This window comes from Trichomycterus rosablanca, chromosome 19, assembly GCF_030014385.1.
Source record: "Trichomycterus rosablanca isolate fTriRos1 chromosome 19, fTriRos1.hap1, whole genome shotgun sequence".
NCBI classification, from domain to species: Eukaryota; Metazoa; Chordata; class Actinopteri; order Siluriformes; family Trichomycteridae; genus Trichomycterus; species Trichomycterus rosablanca.
In genome coordinates, this window is record NC_086006.1 from 28307151 (window position 1) to 28332150 (window position 25000).

General features: G+C 43.9%; 1 protein-coding gene across 2 annotated transcripts in view; it reads left to right on the forward strand.

Moving 5' to 3' along the window:
- LOC134333207 (cadherin-4-like) overlaps positions 1–25000 on the forward strand; it is a 200922-nt gene that overhangs the window by 154748 nt on the left and 21174 nt on the right. For both annotated transcript variants that reach the window (XM_063015078.1, XM_063015079.1), the window contains 2 exons: positions 19600–19755; positions 23468–23612. In XM_063015078.1, coding sequence (XP_062871148.1) covers positions 19600–19755; positions 23468–23612 — 301 coding nt within the window. The remainder of the gene's footprint in view (positions 1–19599; positions 19756–23467; positions 23613–25000) is intronic.

Sequence of the window (25000 nt, forward strand, 5' to 3'; positions counted from 1 at the left end):
GGTGGCGCTCCAACATGGTGGTTTTGATGTGGTTACGGCGGTTTTAAGGTGGTTTTAAGGCATTTTTAAGGTATTTTTAAGGCAGTTGTAAGGCGATTTTGAGGTGGTTTTAAGGTGGTTTTAAGGAGGCCTAAAAGCTGTTTTAAGGTTGTTTAAGGTTGTTTAAGGTGGTTTTAAGGTGTCACCTGAATCTTAAGGTGGAGGTCACAGGGGTAACAGGGGAACAATATGGGGTAAACATGTGCTTTTAGTTTGCGTGGCTGGTCTGTTTTTGGTCCATGTAACAGCAGGTTGGTGGGTAAATAGAAGTGGTCTTCAGGAACCCTGGGTAATTTTTGGCTTCTCCGGTATTTAGGCGTCGCCATGGTGGATCCGGACCTCGTCCCAGACTCGGGGCAGTTTTAACGCGAATGACCTTAATGAACATTATACTTGAACTGTGGGGATTTATTACTGCCACCTAGTGGACGAGTATGAACAGAATGACGAGTATTATTTGTTAGCATAAAAAAGTCGTTCAGAGCTAGCATCTCGCCCCTCTCGTCTATCTTTCAGAATGCTAAAATTAAACCCGGATGATTAAATTAGCTCCGCGCGTCCGTATCAGTTTGTGTCGTATCTAATGAACGTCGCAGTTGATCTTCCATCGAGCTCCTGATGTTAGCGAAGTTCGGCGCCGCGGTCACGAGCAGATCTCTGGCTTTTTAAACGCCATTAGGACCGTAGCGTGACTCGCGGGATGTGTGAGGACCAGCGCTAAGCAGCTTAGCATAAATTAGCCGGTTTAGTCAGCGGACCCGGTCGTGAAGAGGCTTTGTGGGTGATTAGCGTGTGTCGCGCTGATGAGATTATAGCCGCGGTGCGACGGTCGGCTGGGTGGTCCGGGTTCACGGGTGGGGGGGGTGGGGAATGGTATTTAGGTTCTAATATGCACATCTGTGGTTCTAGTACATCCCAACAGCGACACCCGCTGGAAAATCTGGTATTTATCCGCTAAACGGCTGATCCATTAGCGGCTAAAATACAATGACATTATTCAGCCTGTGCAGATTATACACTGTATGATCAAAAGTATCTGGACGCCCCTCCTTATTAACAAATTCACCTGGTTCGGGCACAGCAGTCGCTAACTGGTGTAATAAATCGATTATATAAGAGGTATCACATGCTTCCAAGTTTGTAGCAACAGTTTAGGGAAGGACCTTTCCTGTTCCAGCATGAAGAGCTCTATAAAGATGTGAAGAAAAGCTCAGAACAGCTCTGGGATGAATTGGAACATCAACTGATCTGTCAGTGCCCGCCATACAAAACGCAGGCATCTTTTGACTGAACATTTTTTAGATGGTTTTAAGGCGGTTTTAAGGTGGTTTTGAAGCTGTTTTAAGGTGGTTTAAGGTGGTTTTAAGGCGGAACGGACAGAAATTCCCACAGTCTTGTGAGGCTGTTTGGGGCGGTTCGTTGTGGTGTGGTGGGGTGCAAGACGGGGTGGTTTGGGGTGGTTCGGTGTGGTGTGGTGTGGTACAGTGTGGTGTGGTACAGTGTGGTGTGGTACAGTGTGGTGTGGTGTGGTACAGTGTGGTGTGGTACGGTGTGGTGCGGTGGGGTGCAGGACGGGGTGGTTTGGGGCGGTTCGGTGTGGTGTGGTGTGGTACGGTACGGTGTGGTGTGGTACAGTGTGGTGTGGTGTGGTACAGTGTGGTGTGGTACGGTGTGGTGCGGTGGGGTGCAGGACAGAGTGGTTTGGGGAGGTTCGGTGTGGTGTGGTGTGGTACGGTACGGTGTGGTGTGGTACAGTGTGGTGTGGTACGGTGTGGTGCGGTGGGGTGCAGGACGGGGTGGTTTGGGGCGGTTCGGTGTGGTGTGGTACGGTACGGTGTGGTGTGGTACAGTGTGGTGTGGTGTGGTACGGTACGGTGTGGTGTGGTACGGTACGGTGTGGTGTGGTACAGTGTGGTGTGGTGTGGTACAGTGTGGTGTGGTACGGTGTGGTGCGGTGGGGTGCAGGACAGAGTGGTTTGGGGAGGTTCGGTGTGGTGTGGTGTGGTACGGTACGGTGTGGTGTGGTACAGTGTGGTGTGGTACGGTGTGGTGCGGTGGGGTGCAGGACGGGGTTGTTTGGGGCGGTTCGGTGTGGTGTGGTGTGGTACGGTGTGGTGTGGTACAGTGTGGTGTGGTACAGTGTGGTGTGGTGTGGTTTGGGGCGGTTCGGTGTGGTGCGGTGGGGTGCAGGACGGGGTGGTTTGGGGCGGTTCGGTGTGGTGTGGTACAGTGTGGTGTGGTGCGGTATGGTGTGGTGCGGTGCGGGGGGGTTCTGGTTCCGTCCTCTCAGGCAAAAGATAAAAGACACCATCGTGCCGTCATGATGCTTCACCATGAGCCGTCGTTACAGGTCATTAACTACAGCGGGAATCAGACAGGAGCAGCTCAGCCTGATATAACAGATGAAGTCAAGCACCGGTTCTTACGGGTTCTTTTACTGTCACAGTTCTTTTACTCTCACAGTTCTTTTATCCTCTCTGTTCTTTTATCCTCTCTGTTCTTTTATCCTCTCTGTTCCGTTCTTCTGTGTTCTTTTTTTCTCAGTTCTTGTCCTTTGTTGTTTTATTTTCTCAGTTCTTTTCTTCTGTTCTGTTCGTTTCTTCTCACAGTTCTTTTTTTCTCTCTGTTCTTTTCTTCTGTTTTTTTCCTCCAAGTTTTTTTATTCTGTTCTTTTGATCTGTGTTCTTTTTCTTCTCTGTGTTCTTTCCTCTGAGTTCTTTTCCAGTACGTTTCACCTCACCTTAATCTTCTTAACCAGCTCCTCTAACCAGACTGAACTGGTTTAGTTGCGACTATAAGAAACGAATCTCTGAATAAACCAGTAAATTTTACGTTTCTCTGTTTTGTGATTTTTTTCTTTGTTCTGAGTTTTTATTCGAGGGTTTTTATTGATCGTCTCCAGCAGTCAAGAGCATCGATTTCACTCTCTCACTCTCTCTCACTCTCTCACACACACACACTCTCTCACTTAATCTCTCTCATACACACACTTTCACACACTCTCACACACATACACTCTCACACACACACTCTCTCACTTAATCTCTCTCATACACACACTTTCACACACTCTCACACACATACACTCTCACACACACACTCTCTCACTTAATCTCTCTCATACACACACTTTCACACACTCTCACACACATACACTCTCACACACACACTCTCTCACTTAATCTCTCTCATACACACACTTTCACACACTCTCACACACACACTCTCTCACTCTCACTTAATCTCTCTCTCAACCACACACTCTCTCTCACGCACACACACACTCACACACACACACACACACACTCACTCTCTCACTTAATCTCTCTCACTCTCTCTCACACACACTCTCTCACTCTTACTTTATTGGCATGACAAATATTCATATTGGTAAAGCTTAGTTACAGATTTAAGAAACACTTTCTTCTAATGTTTAGGTGTTTAGGTCGGGTTTATTATTAACAGGTGGATACAATCAATTATATGCAGCAGAATTTGTGCCAACAGTTTGTGGAAGGCCCAAATGGAATGGGCACCAATTCCCACAAACACACAGTTTCTCAGAAGCTCATGATCTGGTGATCTGGTGTCCATGTCGTGTTTTTTTTGTTGTTGTTTGTGAAATAGATGCTGTGATCAGCTCCACGAAACTCACCCCGAGACACCCAGGAGCAGCAGAGCGCCGGCGGCTAAACGACGCGCAGTCAGCGGCGTTTTACAGCTAATTTTCTAAAGCCGCCATCGATCGTGCAGGAGCGAGTGTTTAGAGAGGGTCATTTATCCTCCCGGAGCTCAGGGTGAGGGGGACGGGGGGCCGGGGGGTGATTTTGGGCCGCTTCATGACGGTTTAGACGTTAAAACATCTGATCGGGTTCATCCAGACGAGCACGGCCGGTGGATTCCGGTTCAGGGGCTGAAACGGACGGTTAAATACGCTCACATGGAATCTTAACGATCGGCGTCTCGTACGCGCCGCCCCGCCGCCCCCAGCGTGTATTAGCGCGCCGCTATATTACGTTTCGAGGACATTTACCTCGATGGCCTCTGTGATGGACCGAAAATGGTGGAATTACTATAGAGTCGTTATTTTATGGCCGCCATATGGATGCAATAAAGCCCCGTCGCCAGACGAGCGCTCCTCTGCAGCTCGGAAAACGTTTTTATGGAGCGGCGTCGGGCGCAGCGCCGTGAAACCAGAGCGATTCTCTGTGATTGAAGCTGGAGCCGAGGCGCCGAACGCTAAACTCCTTCCTCCTGCTGATTTTTCTGATTTGCGTGATTTGAACCCGTCTATTCTTTTATCGATTCATCACTGCTTTTGAAAATCTGAAAACCTGCTGGGTGGAAAAAATACGACGAGCGTTCGGTCAGGCGTCCGCATACTTTTGGCTGTGGTGTTGAACGTTCTATTATGTCGTTTCACAGATTTTTTATCAGGGATTATGGTCTGCATGTCCATATAAATAGGGCTAGTTTGCCTGAACCTATTAACAAGCTTAAGGTCAGGCGTCCACATACTTTTGGCTGCGGTGTCGAATGTTCTAATATGTCGTTTTACACATTTTTAATCAGGGATTATGGTCTGTGTGTCCATATAACAATAACCTAGCAACCACCTGGGGCAACTTAGCAATCACCTAACAATAACTTAGCAACCACCTGGGACAATGAAGCAATTACCTTTTGGTACCCGTGTGGGTTTCCTCCAGGTGCTCCGGTTTCCTCCCTGGTTTCCTATCCTGACCAGGATAAGTGCTGGTAAAACATACAATGAATGAAGATGTAAACAAACAAGCTGCTCCTGCCCTTAAAGCCACAAGTTTGGTTCTATTATATGAGCAAAAGTATTGGGACGCCCGTTCTAATAACTGAAGCCACAACAGTCACTAACAGGTGAAATAAATCTGTTATATAAAGGAAGCTCTGTGCTTCTGACTGTGCAGCAACAGTTTAGGGAAGGTCCTTTTCTGTTCCAGCTGACCTCAACAGCTCTGGGATGAACCGGAACACCGACTGACCAGGCACAAATTCCCACACCGACACGCTTCAAAGTCTTGTGAGAAGCGTTTGTTTTTGAATCAGGACGTCCGACCAGCTCATGCTCAGGTGTCCAAATACTTTCGGCCACATAGTGTAAGATTTGGTGGGTGGTTTATAGTGACCGCTCGGCCCTCTGTGTCTCACTTGAGAAACAAACAAATCAAGCGGAATAAGCGAACGAATCAGAAATGGAGGGCGGACGTGTTAACGGAAGCCCGTGGAGCCGAAGCGCCGCGGTGGATCTGTGTTTACACCCGCTCCTCTCTCCCCGGCCTGTGGATCCATCTCCTCTCCCGCCGGGCCCGACGAAGCGCTCTGGCGTCCGTCCTGGGTGCCCGTGCCAAGATATCCAGGCACAAAAATCCTCTAATTCATCCCTCAGTGCTGCGACATGTGATCCACGGACTCGGAGAAGAACTGTCGAAGAAATACGAGGCGACGATGAGGAACGCTGAGCTGGGGTTTCTTTATTCCGGCTTCGGGCTGGTGTCCTGTTTCCTCCTTTCCTTTTCCCGGTTTCTGTTTTTACAGACGAAGAGCTCCAACATCAAAGCTTTAATCACGTCTGAAACGCAGCCGGTGGAAAACGCAAAAATAAAAAAAATTTAAAAATCACCGCGGCTTTTCGTGCGCTGACAGGAAAAGCGCTCGGCTTCCCGCGTGGACCGCTTTATAGCATAAAATAATCATGAATGATAAACGCACCCCCTCAACCCCAAACCCCCCCCCAACACATTTGGCTCAGTCTGTTCTACATAATTCATCGGTTCTGGCGCATATAGACGAGTCGGAGATTCAGCAGCTTCGGTTTCTGCGCTCGGCAGTCAATTTGCCGGAAGAATCCGAAACCCGGGGAGACTCGGAGAGTCCAGTTCCAGTAAATCAGATCTCTGAACGGCGTACTGAGATTAGCTCAGCCGTGTGTGCACTACGCCGCTACTCGGGTTCCGTTTTTCCCCTTCTGTTCCTTCCCGGAAAAAAGGATTTCTCTCTTTTTCCGCCCCGTTTGCACCCAGTTGGACCTCGTCTCTTTCCAATCTAGGAGGGCACAGGGATCGCTTCTTTTCACCTGCTAGGGGTGGGGTCTCACCGCCTCGACTGATCGGCAAAGTTCGAACCCTGTTTCAGCCATCGTCCCTCCCCCTACAGACACAAAGCCAATCATGTGTCTGTGTAGGTGCCCAACAGGCTGATAGCAGAGCTGAGATTCAAACTAAAGAACTTGAGCTCTCTGATGGGCTAGTGTGTTTTACCATTGTATTGCTATGGTATTGTTAGGTGATTGGTTTGTTGTCCCAGGTGGTTGCTAGGGTATTGTTAGGTTGTTTTCCGAGGTGGTTACTAGGTTATTATTAGGATTAATATTATTAGGATTATTATTAGGATTTATTATTAGGATTCCTTGGTGGTTGCTAGGATAATATTAAGTGATTACTATGTTGCCCCAGGTGGTTGCTAGGATGATTTCAAGTGATTGCTATGTTGTTTCAGGTGGTTGCTAGGATAATATTAAGTGATAGATTTGCTGTTTCAGGTGGTTTCTAGGTTATTGCTAGGTAATTGATTTGTTGTCCTTGGTGTCTGCTAGGATAATATTGGGTAATTGCTATGTTGTTCCAGGTGGTTACTAGGATAATATTGAGTGGTTGCTATGTTGTTTCAGGTGGTTGCTAGGTTATTGTTAGGTAATTGCTGTGTTGTCCCAGGTGGTTGCTAGGATAATATCAAGTTATTGCTATGTTGTTTCAGGTGGTTGCTTAGGTACTGTTAGGTGATTGATTTGTTGTCCCAGATGGTTACTAGGTTGTTGTTAGGTGATTGATTTGTTGTCCCAGATGGTTACTAGGTTGTTGTTAGGTGATTGATATGTTGTCCCAGGAGGTTACTAGGTTGTTGTAAGGTGATTGGTTTGTTGTTTCAGGTGTTTGCTAGGGTGTATAAATGGTCTCTAAAAGCAGGTTTGACCCCTCAGTGGATCTGATTAATACCTGGATCGGATCATTCGGATCGAGTTCTGGGTGGCGCGGTGATCTGAGACCTGATTGGCTGTTTAGCAGATCCGATTCTGTCATATCCGAGGGAGAATTCTGGTATATACTAATCAGCCATAACATTAAAACCAGCTGTTTATTACTGTGTAGATCCCCATAGTGCTGATAAAACAGCCCGGACCTGCCGATGCATGGTGTCATGCGGTACGTCACATGTCCAAAAGTATGTGGACACCCCACTGTGAGCTTGCTGGACATCCTGTTCCAAAACCCCTGTTAGGAGTGAATGGAATCAGGTGCAGTGGCAGCTTAACCTTTATCGGGTTCTGGACCAGTAATTGGAAGGTCTGCCAGGATGCCAGGTTGGGCCCTTGAGCGAGGCCCTTAATTCTCAGTTGAATTTTTTGAACTGTGTTCTGTCACAATTGTGAGTCGGTTTGCATAAAAGCGGCTGTTAAATGCTGTAAATGTGAACTAGATTGACCTGAAATCAGTTACTTATAGGAGTGTCCACATACTTTTGGCATTATAGTGTACTCAAAATAGGGTGGGTACCAGTGAGTGAAGAGGTTTATTAGTACAAATAAAGTCTAAATATGGCAGAATGAGAGATGGAGCGTCGCCCCGGTACCCCGGACCGTCTCCGGACCGTCTCCCTATCCTATATAAATATGAGCTACGTGTACGCGTGTGATTTATTACTGCAGCGAGCGTCGCCGCTAACTCCCCCCGACTCGACTCGGATCTGTAATTATTTTTCATTATTTTACACGTCGATATCAATACAAGCGAACAGAAAATGAATTTCCGCCCCCCAGGAAATAAAATTAACGTGATCAATGCGATTGTTTCCGTTCGTCCCGCCGCTCGGTCCGTCATTAATCCGTCGCCGTTAAGTACAAACATGGAGCACGCCGATGCTAATCAGATGAGAGCGCTTTTCTTCTCTCTGTCGGGACGCTGGCGCTCGTGTTTGCTGCTGCGCTGAATTTCTACTTATTATGTTATAATTACTTTAGAATTACTGCTGTGATTTTAAATAAGAATGACGAGGTAAACAGGGAAAATGGGATTCTGTTCAAATCATGTGTTCTTACAGCCATGCAAAGATAGAAATGATTAAAAGTTTATTTATTTATTTATTTATTTATTTATGTAAACTTTCACGTTAAAATTATTTCACAAGGTGTTGTAGGGTGATTGCTAGGTTATTCCAGGTGGTTGCTAGGTTGTTGCCTGGCAGTTGCTATGTTTTACAAATACATGTGATGCATTATTTCATAAACATCCACATTTTTGCTGCCAAGGAGGTGAAAGATTGCTGTTGTTTCAGGTAGTTGCTAGGGTACTAATAGATGATTGCTATGTTGTCCTAGGTGGTTGGTAGGGTACTGATAGGTGATTGCAACATAGCAGGGACAGACATTACCCAATGATGTCCCCATACAGTCCCCAGACTGGCTAATAGCACCCTAAGATTCAACGCCCAGATCCCAGATCTCAGCAGCAGCAAGCTAGTTTACTTCACCCACTGTGCAGCATAATGCTTATAAACGTAATCCTGGATTACAGAGCTAATGCGCTGGTGAAAGTGCCGGCGTGTTCGGCTCAGTGTTTTCTCCTGCGCTGTAAATCGTTCGTCTCGTAAACACACGGTGACGATCCTGAGCCGTGACCGGCACCGAGATTTACTCCTCAATTTCTGACCTGGCTTCAGGGTGACAGGAAAAAAATGATGGTGGTGAAAACAGAGGACAGAACGTCAGAGCCTCAGCGCCCGGGATCGAACCCGAGACTCAGGGTCGGTCTGAAACCCTCGCTCTCTGTCTACACAGACGCATTTCCCATCATCCTCCACTCCCGAGAAGAGGGCGTGTCTAAATCCTTAGATCCTTTAAAATGCTCCTACTGAGGCACCTTAATTCTGATGATCTGACTGAATAACGAAGGAGCGTCCGACGTATTAACATTTTATTAGTTACCACTGTAGCCGTTACAATAACTACTGGACATCACCATTGCAACCCTCTGAAATACCCTAGCAACAACAAAGCTACATCCCAGAATAATATATTTATAGTAACATATATTACATGGGTATAGTATACTTGAATCCCAAAACACTATATATACACTTTGCAACACCCTAGTAACCTCCAGGGATACATGAACAATCACCTTGCAACACCTTAGCAACCACCTGAAACAAGATGCTTAATAAATAACATGAACTGCTAAGCAACACCTTAGCAACCAATGTCAATATCATCATGTTGGTCTAGTGATTTAACAAAGCAATCACCTATCAGTACAAATCAAATCAGCTTTAATGTGGGCGTGTCTTTGTGTCTATATATGGAAATAAAACAGCTGTAATGTGGGTGTGTCTTTGTGTCCATATATGGAAATACTGTATAAGCAGCTTTAATGTGGGCGTGTCTTTGTGTCTATATATGGAAATAAAACAGCTGTAATGTGGGTGTGTCTTTGTGTCCATATATGGAAATACTGTATAAGCAGCTTTAATGTGGGCGTGTCTTTGTGTCCATGTATGGAAATACTGTATAAGCAGCTTTAATGTGGGCGTCTTTGTGTCCATATATGGAAATAAAACAGCTGTAATGTGGGTGTGTCTTTGTGTCCATATATGGAAATACTGTATAAGCAGCCGTAATGTGGGTGTTTTTATGTCCATATATGGAAATAAAAGCAGCTATTTAGGTATTTATCAAACACTTTTATCCAAATCAACTTACAACCGAGCTGTGATCGACTAGCATTCAAGCAGTGGAGTGTTAAGGGCCTTGCTCAGGGGCCAACAATTCCAGCCATGTTGGATTCAAACCAGTGATTTTATGATCAATAAAAGCTCTTGAGAATTCACTGCTCGAGCTCGGATCTTTCTCTCTATAATAAAGTGCAGACGTTGTGACGGCTTTATGAAGGTTAATCCTAAGCTAGAACATTTTTTGAGGTAATGTACCAACCAACAGGGTTCCGGTGTCCAAAAATCACCACAGTATTATTCCACAAAGTCCCTCTCAGTAAGAGCGACACGTTATAAATCCATAAACGTCTCCAGCACGTCGCCTGAAGCGCTTCATAAACTTCCCGTGATGAGCAGCAGCAACAGCAGGACTTTCAGTGTTTCATCTACGCGTTTATGTGGCTATAAAGCCTGATGTATTAGCCAGATCGGACCGCGTGGCCCGGAGAAGTGAGAGGAGAAGGAAACTCCGAGCCTCCCGAGGAGATCCCTAATGAGAGTCGGCGTCGTTTTACAGAAATCACATTAGGACGCAGCCGGGGCGAACGCCGCTCCGTCTGATATATGGAAATGGTGCAGGATCTGAAAGCGTCTATCTGGGAAAGTACACAAATAAATATGATGCATTATTTCATAAACGCCCACGCCGCGTCCGCTGAGGAGACCAGAGGGGAATAAATCAGGAGGGGAACCTGGGCCAGACGCTCTCCAGACCAGACAGAGACGCTCATCTCGGGGTGGGTTCTGGTTCTGCCGTCATATCTTCTCATTTTTATTCTCTCTGTTCTCAGAGGACGACTGTTCGGTTCCAGCCGATAGCACCGATCATATAAAGTGCCGACGCCCTTTATGTAAATACAGTACAATAGATCTTACTGTGGGTTAATGGTAATTACCCACAATTCCAAACAGCGGCGCATTTCGATGGCACATCAGTGGAAATAAAGAGATAAATGTGAATGCCGGGAGAAAAGTGCCATTCACACCATAACCATCATATTATTCTCAAACGACTTCCTACTGAGAGACGAAAAATAAAATCATCTTTTCCTTTATAGACCTTTTAAAATAAACTGCTATTCTTAAATCACGTTAAAAATGTGCCGTCCCTATATTTTAGCTCCAGTATGGTTGGGGAAGTAGGTATGTCTCAAAGGGAAGCTGGAACATGTTCTCTGTAGTATGTGTGTCTTTTAAAACACATATTAGTAAAGGTCTGTCTTCCATATATGGACATAAAAGCAGCTTTAATATGGGCGTCTTAAGGTCCATATATGGAAATACTGTATAAGCAGCCGTAATGTGGGTGTGTCTTAAGGTCCATATATGGAAATCAAAGCAGCAGTAATGTGGGCATGTCCTTGTCTATATATGGATATCAAAGCAGCTTTAATGTAGGTGTGTCTTAAGGTCCATATACGGAAATACTGTATAAGCAGCTGTAATGTGGGTGTGTCCTTGTGTCCAAATATGGAAATACTGTATAAGCAGCTGTAATGTGGGTGTGTCTTTGTGTCCAAATATGGAAATAAATCAAAGCAGCTGTAATGTGGGCGTGTCCTTGTGTCCAAATATTGAAATCAAAGCAGCTTTAATGTGGGTGTGTCCTTGTGTCCAAATATGGAAATCAAAGCAGCTTTAATGTGGGTGTGTTTTTAGGTCCAAATATGGATATCAAAGCAGTTTTATTGTGGGTGTGTCTTAATGTCCATATATGGAAATACTGTATAAGCAGCTGTAATGTGGGTGTGTCTTAATGTCCATATATGGAAATACTGTGTAAGCAGCTGTAATGTGGGTGTGTCTTTGTGTCCAAATATGGAAATAAATCAAAGCAGCTGTAATGTGGGTGTGTCCTTGTGTCCATATATGGAAATAAAAGCAGCCTTAATGTGGGTGTGTCCTTGTGTCTTTGTATGTAAATTAATGCAGCAGTAGTGTGGGCGTGTCCTTGTGTCCATATATGGAAATACTCTATTAACAGCTTTAATGTTGGTGTCTCTTTAGGCCTATATATGCAAATATTGTATAAGCAGCTATAATGTGGGTGTGTCTTAAGGTCCATATATGGAAATACTGTATAAGCAGCTGTAATGTGGGTGTGTCTTTGTGTCCATATATGGATATCAAACAATCTGTGAGTGGATGTCTTTACGTCCATATATGACAACAATAGCGCTGAGTGGGCGTGTCTTTATTTCCTTATATGGTAATAAAAGTTGCTTCGTGTGGCTGTGGTACATCTTTAAGACACTGGGTGCCTGTATGTAGCCAAAAGTATGTGGACACTTGACCTTAAGCATGTTTTTTAAACAATAGGCAATAATATGAAGTTTAAAGCCTCACTCCAGCCTCCTGTTCAGCCCTGGCTCACAGTCGGCATTCCAATTCATCCGTTAGACTTCTTTCAGTGAAGGTTAGAACTCTTTGCATGCAGCTGAAGTTGCTTTACAATGAACATATTAAAGCATTGGCTTGTTCCCAGGGGTACGGTCATGCTGGAACAGGGAAGGGCCTTCCCTAAACTGTTGCTTCAACATTAGAAGCATGTAATCTGTGGATTTTATACACTTCTTGGTGTATTTAAGAAACCCTGCAAGGCAAGAAGAGGTGGTACCTGGTGTCAGGAATATATGCAGCTGCCTAGGGTGGCACCCTTAAGGGGGCACCATACTGTAGCATGGTTTTTCATTGGTATCGATTATAAAACCTGAAGTGTGTGTGTGTGTGTGTTACGGGCACACTTGTCCAGGTCTGAGATAGGACCGGCATGACGTTGACAGGTCTGTGTATAACGTGTCACCTTAGATTCTGGGTCCGCGAGTGCTTCTCATCCAAGCCACCACGCCCGACCTTATCTCCACCTCTCCAGACCTGGTCTCACCACTGGAACGAGACAAGGAGAAGCTGAGGTAGATGCTCTGCAGGTCCTCCTAACCATAATCCAATTTACACCCAAGTCAGCTTCATCTACAACCCAGATAACGACGCTGATCGCTGGGAACAGTGTGTGTGTGTGTCAGTGTGTGTGTGTGTGTGTGTGTGGCTCATTTATCATGCTGACACTCGTCAAACGGGCAGCTCTGAACATCCAGGTGGATCCTTGGAGATCCGTGGTGGAACAAAAAAAATTGTGTTAGCAGAGTCGCTACGCTAACAGACGGTACGGCTTGGCGTGGGTAGAGGAGATTTGGCACGAATCGTAGATGTGTTTCACATCCAGCGCACATCAAAGTACACACACACACACACACACACACACACACACACACACACACAACCAGAGATTGACAAAAGTATGTGGACACCACAAAACACCACGTTCAGGTATTTTCTTCACACCTACTGGTTTAAAAATATTAATAATGTAGAATTGATTAAATACCGGGTGGTTGTAGCCTAGTGGTTAAGATACTGGACTAGTAATCGAAAGGTCGCTGGTTCAACCCCCACCGCTGCCAGGTTGCCACTGTTGGGCCCTTGAGCAAGGCCCTTAACCTTCAGTTGCTTTGACAATATACTGTCAGAACACTAAGTTGCTATGGATAAAAAAAGCATCTGCTAAGTGCCAAAAATGTAAACAGTTTAGGAAAGGTCCTTGTCCTCTCCTGCATTCTTGTACCCATGTGCACCAAGTTGGGTCCACACAGACGTGGCTTGGTGAGTCTGGAGTGGAGGAACTGCAAAATCATGACCTCAACCTGTTCAAACACCTTTGGGATGAATTGGCGCGTCCACTGTGAGCCAGGCCTTCCTGTCTAACTTCAGTGCCGTGGGCACTGGTGCATCCCATTGCACCTTTTACTGATAATGGTCTGGATGGTCCTTTCGGGTCTAGGCACAGAAAATCTACATCTAGTGCACAGCATCAGGCCCAGAGAACTCAACAGTGTTTCTGTATAGAACTGACGTACAAATTCCTCTGTGTAATAGAGTTTCAGTTGAGTTTCATGATGCAGTGGCGGCCTGTGTTGAGTGACAACGGTTTTCTGAAGTAGGCTAAATTCATCACTGTAGCTCACACTCATTCTACATTCTACAGTGGTCTCCGGCTTTGCCCTAAATGGACTCAAATCCCTGAATCTTTTTACAATATTATGTACGGTAGATGGTAAAATACAGGAATTATTTGCTCCAATGAGGTTTGGAAGACAGTGGTGAGCCACTGGTGATCATTGCTTGTACAGACTGGTCCTTATTTTTACTGAGGTTTACTAAACGTCCCAAGATTGTGACTATCACAGTTAATTCTCACTCACTTTCTTAACCGCTTATCCAATCAGGGTCGCGGAGGGGGTACTGGAGCCTGTCCCAGCTTTTCAATGGGCGCAAGGCACACAGTAACACCCTGGACGGGGCGCCAGTCCATCGCAGGGCACACACACACACACACACACACACACCCATTCACCTATAGGGCAATTCAGCGTCTCCAATTAACCTGACTGCACGTTTTTGGACTGTGGGAGGAAACCCACGCAGACACGGGGAGAACATGCAAGCTCTGCACAGAAACGACCCGGACCACCCGGCCTGGGCATCGAACCCAGGACCTTCTTGCTGTGAGGCGACAGTGCTACCCACCGAGCCACCGTGCCGCCCCCAGTTAATTCTGTTTAATTAATTGAAGTCTGAACATCGTGACCCCAATTTAAATCATTTAAAAGCTTTAATTAATTAAGGAACGTTTGCTTTTATCCAGTCCAGGACTGAACCTCGGACTCTCACTGACCGCTTGGAGCCGGAGCGCATTCTTAATTTTATTATCAGATCAGATTTTCTCCTGAATAAACGGGTGTTTACAGTTTTTTACATCAGACAGGAGATTTAATGGTTCTTTCCTCAGCGCTCGATTGTTTTCTGGTCTCTCAGTTCTTATCCTTGATGTTCCTGGTTTAGTCGGCGCCGTTCAGCCTCCAGTTTCAGAACAAGAAATAAATAAATAAAAATCTGATTCTGAGAAAATGCAGCACAAAATGAACCCAAACCGACAAGTAAAAAAAAAAGTACAAAATCTGCGCTCTGATTGGTCCGGGAAAAGCCAATCAGAATCCGGGAAAGTGTGTATCTGAGACCCTATCTGACCATAGCGAAACATGGGAATTGGGAGAGCTTTGAGGGACTTTTGTTTTCCCTAAAAGGGCACAAATTCCCACAGTCACACTGTGAAATCTTATAGAAAGCCGTCCCAGAAGAGTGGAGACTGTTGTTGGGTGTCTGTTTACTTTTGCCATGTCACATATCGTACATGGAACAGCGGTCTCATCACAAGTCTCTTCTCACTGATACCTACTAATGAAACGAACTGCATTTAGATCAGAAGGTACCGGTGTTTGTGTGTGTGTGTGTGTGTGGAGGTGTGTGGAGGTGTGAGAGTGTGTGTGAGTGTGTGAGAGTGTAAAAGTGTGTGTATATGTGTGGAGGTGTGTGTTTGTCTAGGTGTATGTGTGTGTTTGTGTAGGTGTGTGTGTGTTTAGGTATGTGTGCAGTGTGTGTGTGTTTGTGTAAAAACGTGTGTGTGTGTGTGTGTTTAGGTATGTGTGCAGTGTGTGTGTGTTTGTGTAGGTGTGTGTGTGTGTTTAGGTATGTGTATACAGTGCCTTGCAAAAGTATTCGGCCCCCTTGAACTTTTCAACCTTTTGCCACATTTCAGGCTTCAAACATAACGATATGAAATTGTAATTTTTTGTGAAGAATCAACAACAAGTGGGACACAATCGTGAAGTAGAACGAAATTTATTGGATATTTAAAACTTTTTTTAGAAATAAAAAACTAAAAAGTGGGGCGTGCAATATTATTCATCCCCTTTACTTTCAGTGCAGCAAACTCACTCCAGAAGTTCAGTGAGGATCTCTGAATGATCCAATGTTGACCTAAATGACTGATGGTGATAAATAGAATCCACCTGTGTGTAATCAAGTCTCCGTATAAATGCACCTGCTCTGTGACAGTCTCAGAGTTCTGTTTAAAGCGCAGAGAGCATCATGAAGACCAAGGAACACACCAGGCAGGTCCGAGATACTGTTGTGGAGAAGTTTAAAGCCGGATTTGGATACAAAAAGATTTCCCAAGCTTTAAACATCTCAAGGAGCACTGTGCAAGCGATCATATTGAAATGGAAGGAGTATCAGACCACTGCAAATCTACCAAGACCCGGCCGTCCCTCTAAACTTTCAGCTCAAACAAGGAGAAGACTGATCAGAGATGCAGCCAAGAGGCCCATGATCACTCTGAATGAACTGCAGAGATCTACAGCTGAGGTGGGAGACTCTGTCCATAGGACACAATCAGTCGTACACTGCACAAATCTGGCCTTTATGGAAGAGTGGCAAGAAGAAAGCCATTTCTCAAAGATATCCATAAAAAGTCACCTGGGAGACACACCAAACATGTGGAAGAAGGTGCTCTGGTCAGATGAAACCAAAATCGAACTTTTTGGCCACAATGCAAAACGTTATGTTTGGCGTAAAAGCAACACAGCTCATCACCCTGAACACACCATCCCCACTGTGAAACATGGTGGTGGCAGCATCATGGTTTGGGCCTGCTTTTCTTCAGCAGGGACAGGGAAGATGGTTAAAATTGATGGGAAGATGGATGGAGCCAAATACAGGACCATTCTGGAAGAAAACCTGTTGCAGTCTGCAAAAGACCTGAGACTGGGACGGTGATTTACCTTCCAACAAGACAATGATCCAAAACATAAAGCAAAATCTACAATGGAATGGTTCACAAATAAACGTATCCAGGTGTTAGAATGGCCAAGTCAAAGTCCAGACCTGAATCCCATCGAGAATCTGTGGAAAGAGCTGAAAACTGCTGTTCACAAACGCTCTCCATCCAACCTCACTGAGCTCGAGCTGTTTTGCAAGGAAGAATGGGCAAAAATTTCTGTCTCTCGATGTGCAAAACTGATAGAGACATACCCCAAGCGACTTGCAGCTGTAATCGCAGCAAAAGGTGGCGCTACAAAGTATTAACGCAAGGGGGCTGAATAATATTGCACGCCCCACTTTTCAGTTTTTTATTTCTAAAAAAAGTTTAAAATATCCAATAAATTTCGTTCCACTTCACGATTGTGTCCCACTTGTTGTTGATTCTTCACAAAAAATTACAATTTCATATCGTTATGTTTAAAGCCTGAAATGTGGCAAAAGGTTGAAAAGTTCAAGGGGGCTGAATACTTTTGCAAGGCACTGTATATGTGTGTATGTGTCTTAGTGTTTGTGTAGGTATGTGTGTGTGTAGGTATGTGTGTGTAGGTATGTGTGTTTGTGTAGGTATGTGTGTTAGTGTGTGTAGGTACAGTATGTGTGTGTTAGTGTGTGTGTGTGTGTGTGTGTGTGTGTGTTTGTGTACAGTTATGGCATTTAGCTGATGCTTTAATCCAAAGTGACCTACAGTTGTGAATGGCCCCTGCTCAGGAGCTCAACGGTGGCAACTTGAGTGGCAGTGGTGGGGTATGAACTTACAACCTTCTGATTACTAGTCCAGTATCTTTAATGCTGAGCTACTACCACCTTCAGGTGTGTAGTTATAGGTGTGTGTGTGTGTGTGTGTGTGTGCAGTACAATGTCAGTGCTTCTTTAACATCGAGTATCGAAGGAGATTTCGCTTTGATCTGCCAACAAACAGGTCAATTATGGTTTCTAGTTTTATCTTCACACACACACACACACACACACACACACTTGTACACGTTCACACACACACACACACTTGAACACACACACTCTGTCTCTTTTCTCTAATAAGAAGCGAGAGATGAGAGGTGAGAGCTTTTTCCTTCTAGTGTTCTTCAAACTGAATCAATTACCATTCATCACCCCGAGGAACTCACACACACACACACTCACACACTCTCACACACACACACACACACACACACACTCACACACACACACACACACGCCTGTACCAATCACACTCTGAAACAGAGACAGCGGTACGAGTGGAAGAGTGGATCTCAGCTGCACCCGTCGCTGACGTGTGTGTGTGTGTGTGTGTGTGTGTGTGTGTGTGTGTGTGTGTGAGACGTACAGATGTGTGTAGCTGAACGTTTTCGTCACCTTCAGAGTGGAACCCTTAGTTCTGCATCTTCTGGAAATGTCCAGGAGCAACAACAGCTCAGCTGTGAAGCCTTGTATAGCATCAAAATCATCCAGTCACTACTGAGTTCCAAACTTTCTCTGAAAGCAACATCAGTACTGAGTAGAAGTGTACATCAGAAACTGGAGGGGTGTAAAGCACACCACTGTTAGATTGCTTAAATTTGGAGAAAGGCAGGAAACACACACACACACACACACACACACATACACACATACACACACACACTCCACACAGAAAGGACCCCAGGGATTCAAACCCACCTACGTGAGTGTGTGTGTGTGTGTGGTGTGTGTATGTGTGTGAGTACATGATTGTGTCTGTGTTTGTGTGTGTGTTTGTGTAGGTATGTGTGTGCGTGTGTGTTTGAATAAATGTGTGTGTGTGTTTTTGTAGGTATGAGTGTGTGTGTCTGTGTACGTTAGTGTGTGTGTGTGTGAGTACATGATCATGTGTGTGTCTGTGTGTGTGTTTGTATAAGTGTGTGTGTGTGTGTTTGCGTAGGTATGTGTGTGCGTGTGTGTTTGAATAAATGTGTGTGTGTGTGTGTGTGTTTTTGTAGGTATGAATGTGTGTCTGTGTGTGTACATGTTAGTGTGTGTGAGTACATGATCATGTGTGTGTCTGTGTGTGTGTTTGTATAAGTGTGTGTGTGTGTGTTTGCGTAGGTATATATGTGTGTATCTTTGTGTTTTTGTAGGCATGTGTGTGTTTGTGTAGTAATGAGTGTGTGTGCGTGTATGTACGTGTTAGTGTGTGTCTGTGTAGATATGTGTGTGTAAGTGTGTGTGTGTGTGTGTGTGTGTTTGAATAAATGTGTGTGTGTGTGTGTGTTTTTGTAGGTATGAGTGTGTGTGTGTCTGTGTGTGTACGTTAGTGTGTGTGTGTGTGTGTGAGTACATGATCATGTGAGTGTCTGTGTGTGTGTTTGTATAAGTGTGTGTGTGTGTGTGTGTGTGTGTGTTTGCGTAGGTATGAATGTGTGTATCTTTGTGTTTTTGTAGGTATGTGTGTGTTTGTGTAGTAATGAGTGTGTGTGTATGTACGTGTTAGTGTGTGTCTGTGTAGGTATGTGTGAGTGTGTGTGTGTGTTTGTGAGTGTGTGTGTGTGCGTGAGTGTGTTTGTGAGTGTGTGTGTGTACACAGTCGATATCTGTAGCTGAGGGATGTATCAGGATGATGGATGGTGTGTGTAGGTGTGACGCTGCTGCTGTTCCATCTCTGATCTTAATGGACTCTGCAGCAACTGTTTAGGGAAGGACCTTTCCTGTTCCAGCTCTATAAAGAAATGAAGAAAAGCGGGCACAAATTCCCACAGTCTTGTGAGAAGCTTCTCAGAAGAGCGGCTGTTGTTCTAGTTGTAAAGATCACACAGCGGTCGCTCTGTTTTAATATAGATTGTTTTTGTATGGGATGTTCGAGTGTGCACCAAGGTGCTAGACTGACCGCCTGCAGTCCAGAACTGAGGCGTCAGGTTTAAAACAAAAACAACCATTAAAGGAATTGTTTTTAATTACAGACAGATCAAAGAGAGTCCGATCCGTTTGCATTTCACTTCCCGCCCCTGCTTTTTCCGGGAGCCGATGGTTCCGATGTTCCTGCGGCGTTCCGGCTCGTATCCGTGACGGTTCTTGTGTGTCTCTGTGTTGCAGATCCGATCGGATAAAGATCGTTCCATCAACATCAGGTACAGCATCACCGGCATGGGTGCGGATCAGCCCCCCAACGAGGTGTTCAACATCGACCCGGAGCGAGGCAAAATGTACGTCACCAAACCTCTGGACCGAGAGGAGCGCTCCTCCTACCACGTGAGTACCGCAAAGGCAGGACAGGTTGCCAGTCCATCACAGGGCACACACACACGCGTTTACATTTGGCCGGACATTTTTATCCAAAGTGATTTAAGTTTAAGGGCCTCGCTCAGGGGCCCAACAGTGACAACTTGACAGTGGTGGGGCTTGAACCAGCAACCTTCTGATTACTAGTTGAGTACCTCAACCGCTAAGCCACCACCGCTCCGAATTAACCTGACTGCACTGGTTGGACTTGCGAGAAGAAACCGGAGCACCCGCAAGAAACCCACACATATATAGGGAGAACATGCAAAACTCCACACAGGAAGAACCTTGGGGATTCGAACCCGGGACCTTCTTGCCGTGAGGCAACTTCATACCATCCAATCTGCATGTTGTGTGTTCCTTTAGGATGAGTTACGGCTGGTAGAACCAGAACGTCACTCCAGAAAATAAATAAATAATTAAATAGATAGATAGATAGATAGATAGATAGATAGATAGATAGATAGATAGATAGATAGATAGATAGATAGATAGATAGATAGATAGATAGATAGATAGATAGATAGATAGATAGATAGATAGATAGATAGATAGATAGATAGATAGATAGATAGATAGATAGATAGATAGATAGATAAATAAATGAATACATAAATAAATAAATGAATAAATAAATCGATAAATAAATAAAAAATCTCTGACAGATTTAATTGGAACTTTAATAGGTTTAAATTGTGTAAAGTTTTTTTCTGGCTTGTATTTGATTTTCTGGTGTTTTTATATAAGTTTTAACTCAGTTTAGCGAGTCTTTATACCCTGAGGATCAAGGAACGAGAGCCAAATCTCATCTCTCCTCTGACGCTCGGTGAATTGGCTCCGGCTGTCAATTAGCCGAGCACTAATGTAGCATCGGTGTCGACAGTGGAGATAACCAAGGTGTTCCCTTCACTTCCCGGCGCCGCTAGAACTCGTGTGATGTGTCGCCGCGGCGCTTCGGAGTTCCGAGCGAAACCTCGAGAGGCGCCGAACGGAACACGGGCGTGAAAAACCCGAGGAGCAGCAATTAGGATCAGGATTAATATAAACTAAACCAACAAAACCACTCATAATCACTTTCACACTCGTACAGCCTGAGAATAAGCACACTGTACGGTCATAAGTATGTGGACGCCCCTCCTTTCAGCCACACCTTTCCAGATGTGTGTTCCAGCAGGACTGAGCAGCTCAGCACAAACTGATGTCCATAAATAAATAAACTCCTGTGGTCTGTACAGAGCTGCAACCTCAAACCCTTCTGATCAACTTCAGGATGGACCATGAGGCGTCCTGTCCAACAGCAGAGCCCCACCTCATTAACTCACTTATCACTGAATGTGCAGGAATTCCCATAGACACAGTCCAAAATCGTATAAAAGCCACACCCTGTAGGGTGTGTGTTGGTTGGGGGCGGAGTTTAGCTACATGTAATGGCCCATAAGCAAAATAAGATGTACAGCACACACACACACACACACACACACACACACACACACACCCATACACTCACACATCTACACACATACACATTTACACACACACATACACACATACCAGCACACACATATACACACATATACACACACATATACATACACATCTATACACACACACATATACACACACATATTTACACATACACACACAAACAACACACACATACACATGCCAACACACACACGTGTACACACACATTCATATACACAGACACATATCAACACACACACACATTAACACACCAACATTCACCCACAGATACAGACATTCCAACACACACATCTACACACACAGATAGACACACACATAATCGCACACATCTACACACATACACACACATATAGAAACACACATAAGCACACATACATATACACACACACACACACACAGCCCTGATGTTAACCCAGTGAAACACCTTTGGGATGAATTAGAATCACTTGCAGGCCTCCATGTCCAGCATCAGTGCCTGAGACTCTCCAGACACACTACAAAGCCTCTCCAGAGGAGTGGAGGCTGTTACAGCTGCAACAGCTCTATTAATACCCGTGGTTTTAGGAAGAGGGGTTCAGAAACGTTGTGCTCAGGTGTTGGATCAGGTGTTGGATCAGGTGTTGAAATGAGCTGTGTGGTGTTTCTCTGGTGACGTGGCAGAACAGGAGTGTGTGATCAATTCTGAGACCCCGACACTGCTGGAAATACGGAACAGTGTGTGTGTGTGCGTGTGTGTGTGTGTGTGTGTGTGTGTGTGTGCTTGTACCCCTGAGTGAGTTACAGACGCTGTGCTAAACACCCCAATTAAACACACTGTGAGTCACACAGGGAGTCGCATATCAGTCAATTCTCAATTAAAATGCAAATTTATAAACGTGTGTAAGTGTGTGTGTGTGTGTGTGTGTGTGTGTGTGTGTGTGTGTGGAGTCTCCAGAAGTCCTCGATGTTCCTCCTTAGTTCCATCCAGCGCTGCTCGTTCCCCTCATGAACGATTATAAACACTGAATAATCAGATTCAGTTTAATTAACTGTAGTATTTAGTCTCCGGTCTTTAACCTGCTGCATCCCAAACCACCTACAGCACTGCAGAGTACAGTAATACTGATTCTACACACTGCAGAGTACACTAATACTGATTCTACACACTGCAGAGTACACTAATACTGATTCTACACACTGCAGAGTACACTAATACTGATTCTACACACTGCAGAGTACACTAATACTGATTCTACACACTGCAGAGTACACTAATACTGATTCTACACACTGCTCATCACAGCAGGGTATTTATTATGACATTATTATGATGGTGTTTATTAGGATAGTGATTATTAATAGTACTTATTATATTTATTTACATTCTTAATTATGACAGTTTATAAGTAGTATTTATTATGATATACATTATGATAATATTTATTATGACATTATTATGATGGTGTTTATTTGGATAGTGTTTATAAGTAGTATTTACTATGATGGTGTTTATTGGAATTTGTGTATTATGATGGGGTTTAATACGATAGTATTTATAAGTAGTTTTTATTATATTATTTAATAGGGTAGTGTTTATAGGGGATGTTTATTATGATAGTGTTTATTAGGAGTGTTTATAAGCAGTATTTATTGAGTGTTTACGATTTGTTTATAATGATGGTGTTTATCTTCAGTATTTATTATATTATTTATTAGGATTTGTGTATTATGATGGTGTTTATTAGGATAGTGTTTATAAGGGATGTTTATTATGATATTATTTATTGTGATTTTTTTGTTAGGATAGTGTTTAAGTAGTATTTATATTATGATAGTATTTATTAGGATAGTGTTTATAAGTAGCATTTAATATGATGGTGTTTGTTAGGATAGTGTTTATAGGGGATGTTTATTATGGTATTATTTATTGTGATTTTTTTTTTATTAGGATAGTGTTTATAAGCAGTATTTATTATGATATTGTTTATGATTTGTTTATAATAATGGTGTTTATTAGGATAGTGTTTATAAGCAGTATTTATTATGATATTGTTTATGATTTGTTTATAATAATGGTGTTTATTAGGATAGTGTTTATAAGTGGTATTTAATATGACAGTGTTTGTTTATGTGACGTTAGCTGGTGTAGCGCTAGTGTTACTGTGAACGTAAGCGTGTGTGACGCCGCGTGACCGTTGGCGTGTGTGTGTTTGCGTAGCTCCGTGCTCACGCGGTGGACATGAACGGGAACCAGGTGGAGCAGCCGGTGGATCTTTACATCTTCGTCATCGACATGAACGACAACCGACCTGAGTTCAAGAACCAGATCTACAACGGCTCAGTGATGGAGGGGTCCAAACCAGGTAGGAACATCCCAGTTCATCCCAATACATCCCAGTTCATCCCAGTTCATCCCAGTTCATCCCAATACATCCCAGTTCATCCCAGTTCATCCCAATTCATTCCAGTTCATCCCAAAGTTCAGGCAGGATTTTTATATGAACAGTGGATTTCAGCAGAATGTACGTAGTTCCACCACAGGATTCTTGTTGCTATGCTACAAAATAAGCTGGGATCCAGTGCAGTGGTGGATTGAGTACCGAGATCGACCGCAGTGCTGATCCTGAATTTCTTTCATTTTTTTGGTGTTTATTGCAGAATTTTAAGAGAATAACAGTTCTAGGAGCTGTAGGATGAGTGCTGGGATCAAACAGGTCAAATGTACCTGCTAGTCAGATGTATTCGGACAGCAGCTTTATGTTCTGAAAGGATCTTTACTGTTGCTTAGCAACTGGGACTCAAAATAATGCAGGGATGGCGTGTGTGTGAGTAAAGCCTCTCCGGGGATAATGATGCCCGCCGTGGCACCTTGTCTTGCATCAGAGCTGATGAAACAGCAGAACCTGAAGAACTGACAGAGTTCCTTCTGTCTCCTTCTCTTCATGTCATTCGGCGTGGTTTTACATTTGTGTTCATTTATTATTTTTTATTTTATAAAAAATTTATTTTTTAGTTTTTATTTTTGTATTTTTTAATTTTATTTATTTTTTATTTGTATTTTGTATTTATTTTTTATTCATATTTATTTTTGTATTTTTTATTTGTATTTATTTTTTATTTGTATTTATTTGTATTTTTTTACTTTTTTTAAATCCCTTTTTATTATATTGAATTTATTTTTTATTTTTTATTTTTTATTTTTTATTTATTTATTATTTATTTTTTGAAGTACATCAGCGGAATAACCAACACCGCGGTTTATTTTTACCTTCCTGGAGATAATTGGATCTGAGAACTCACACCACGCTTTCGGGTCTGCTGCTTGTTTCTGGTCTGTTTTTGGATCCCGCAAAGTGCACACAAAGAGCACTAAATAAACTACGTGTCCAAAAGTATTCGGACGTCCGATGGTGACGGTCCTGTTTCAAAAAGAAATAGTATTAAAACAGAGCGACCGTCTGTGTGATCTTTCCATCTAAAACAACAGCCGCTCTTCTGAGAAGCTTCTCACATGATTTTGAAGTGTGTCTGTGGGGATTTGTGCCCCTTCAGTCAAAAGCTGATGCTCAGTCGATGTTCCGGTTCATCCTAGTCGATGTGGACAACCTGTTCCAAAATTCATGGACGTTAATTTGGAACACCCCCGTCTCCGCCCCCGTGACTTCGACTCACAGTCAGCATTCCAGTTCATCCCAGGTGTTCAGTGGTGTGAAGGCATTCTGCTGGTCACTTCTCAAACTTCTCTTTATAA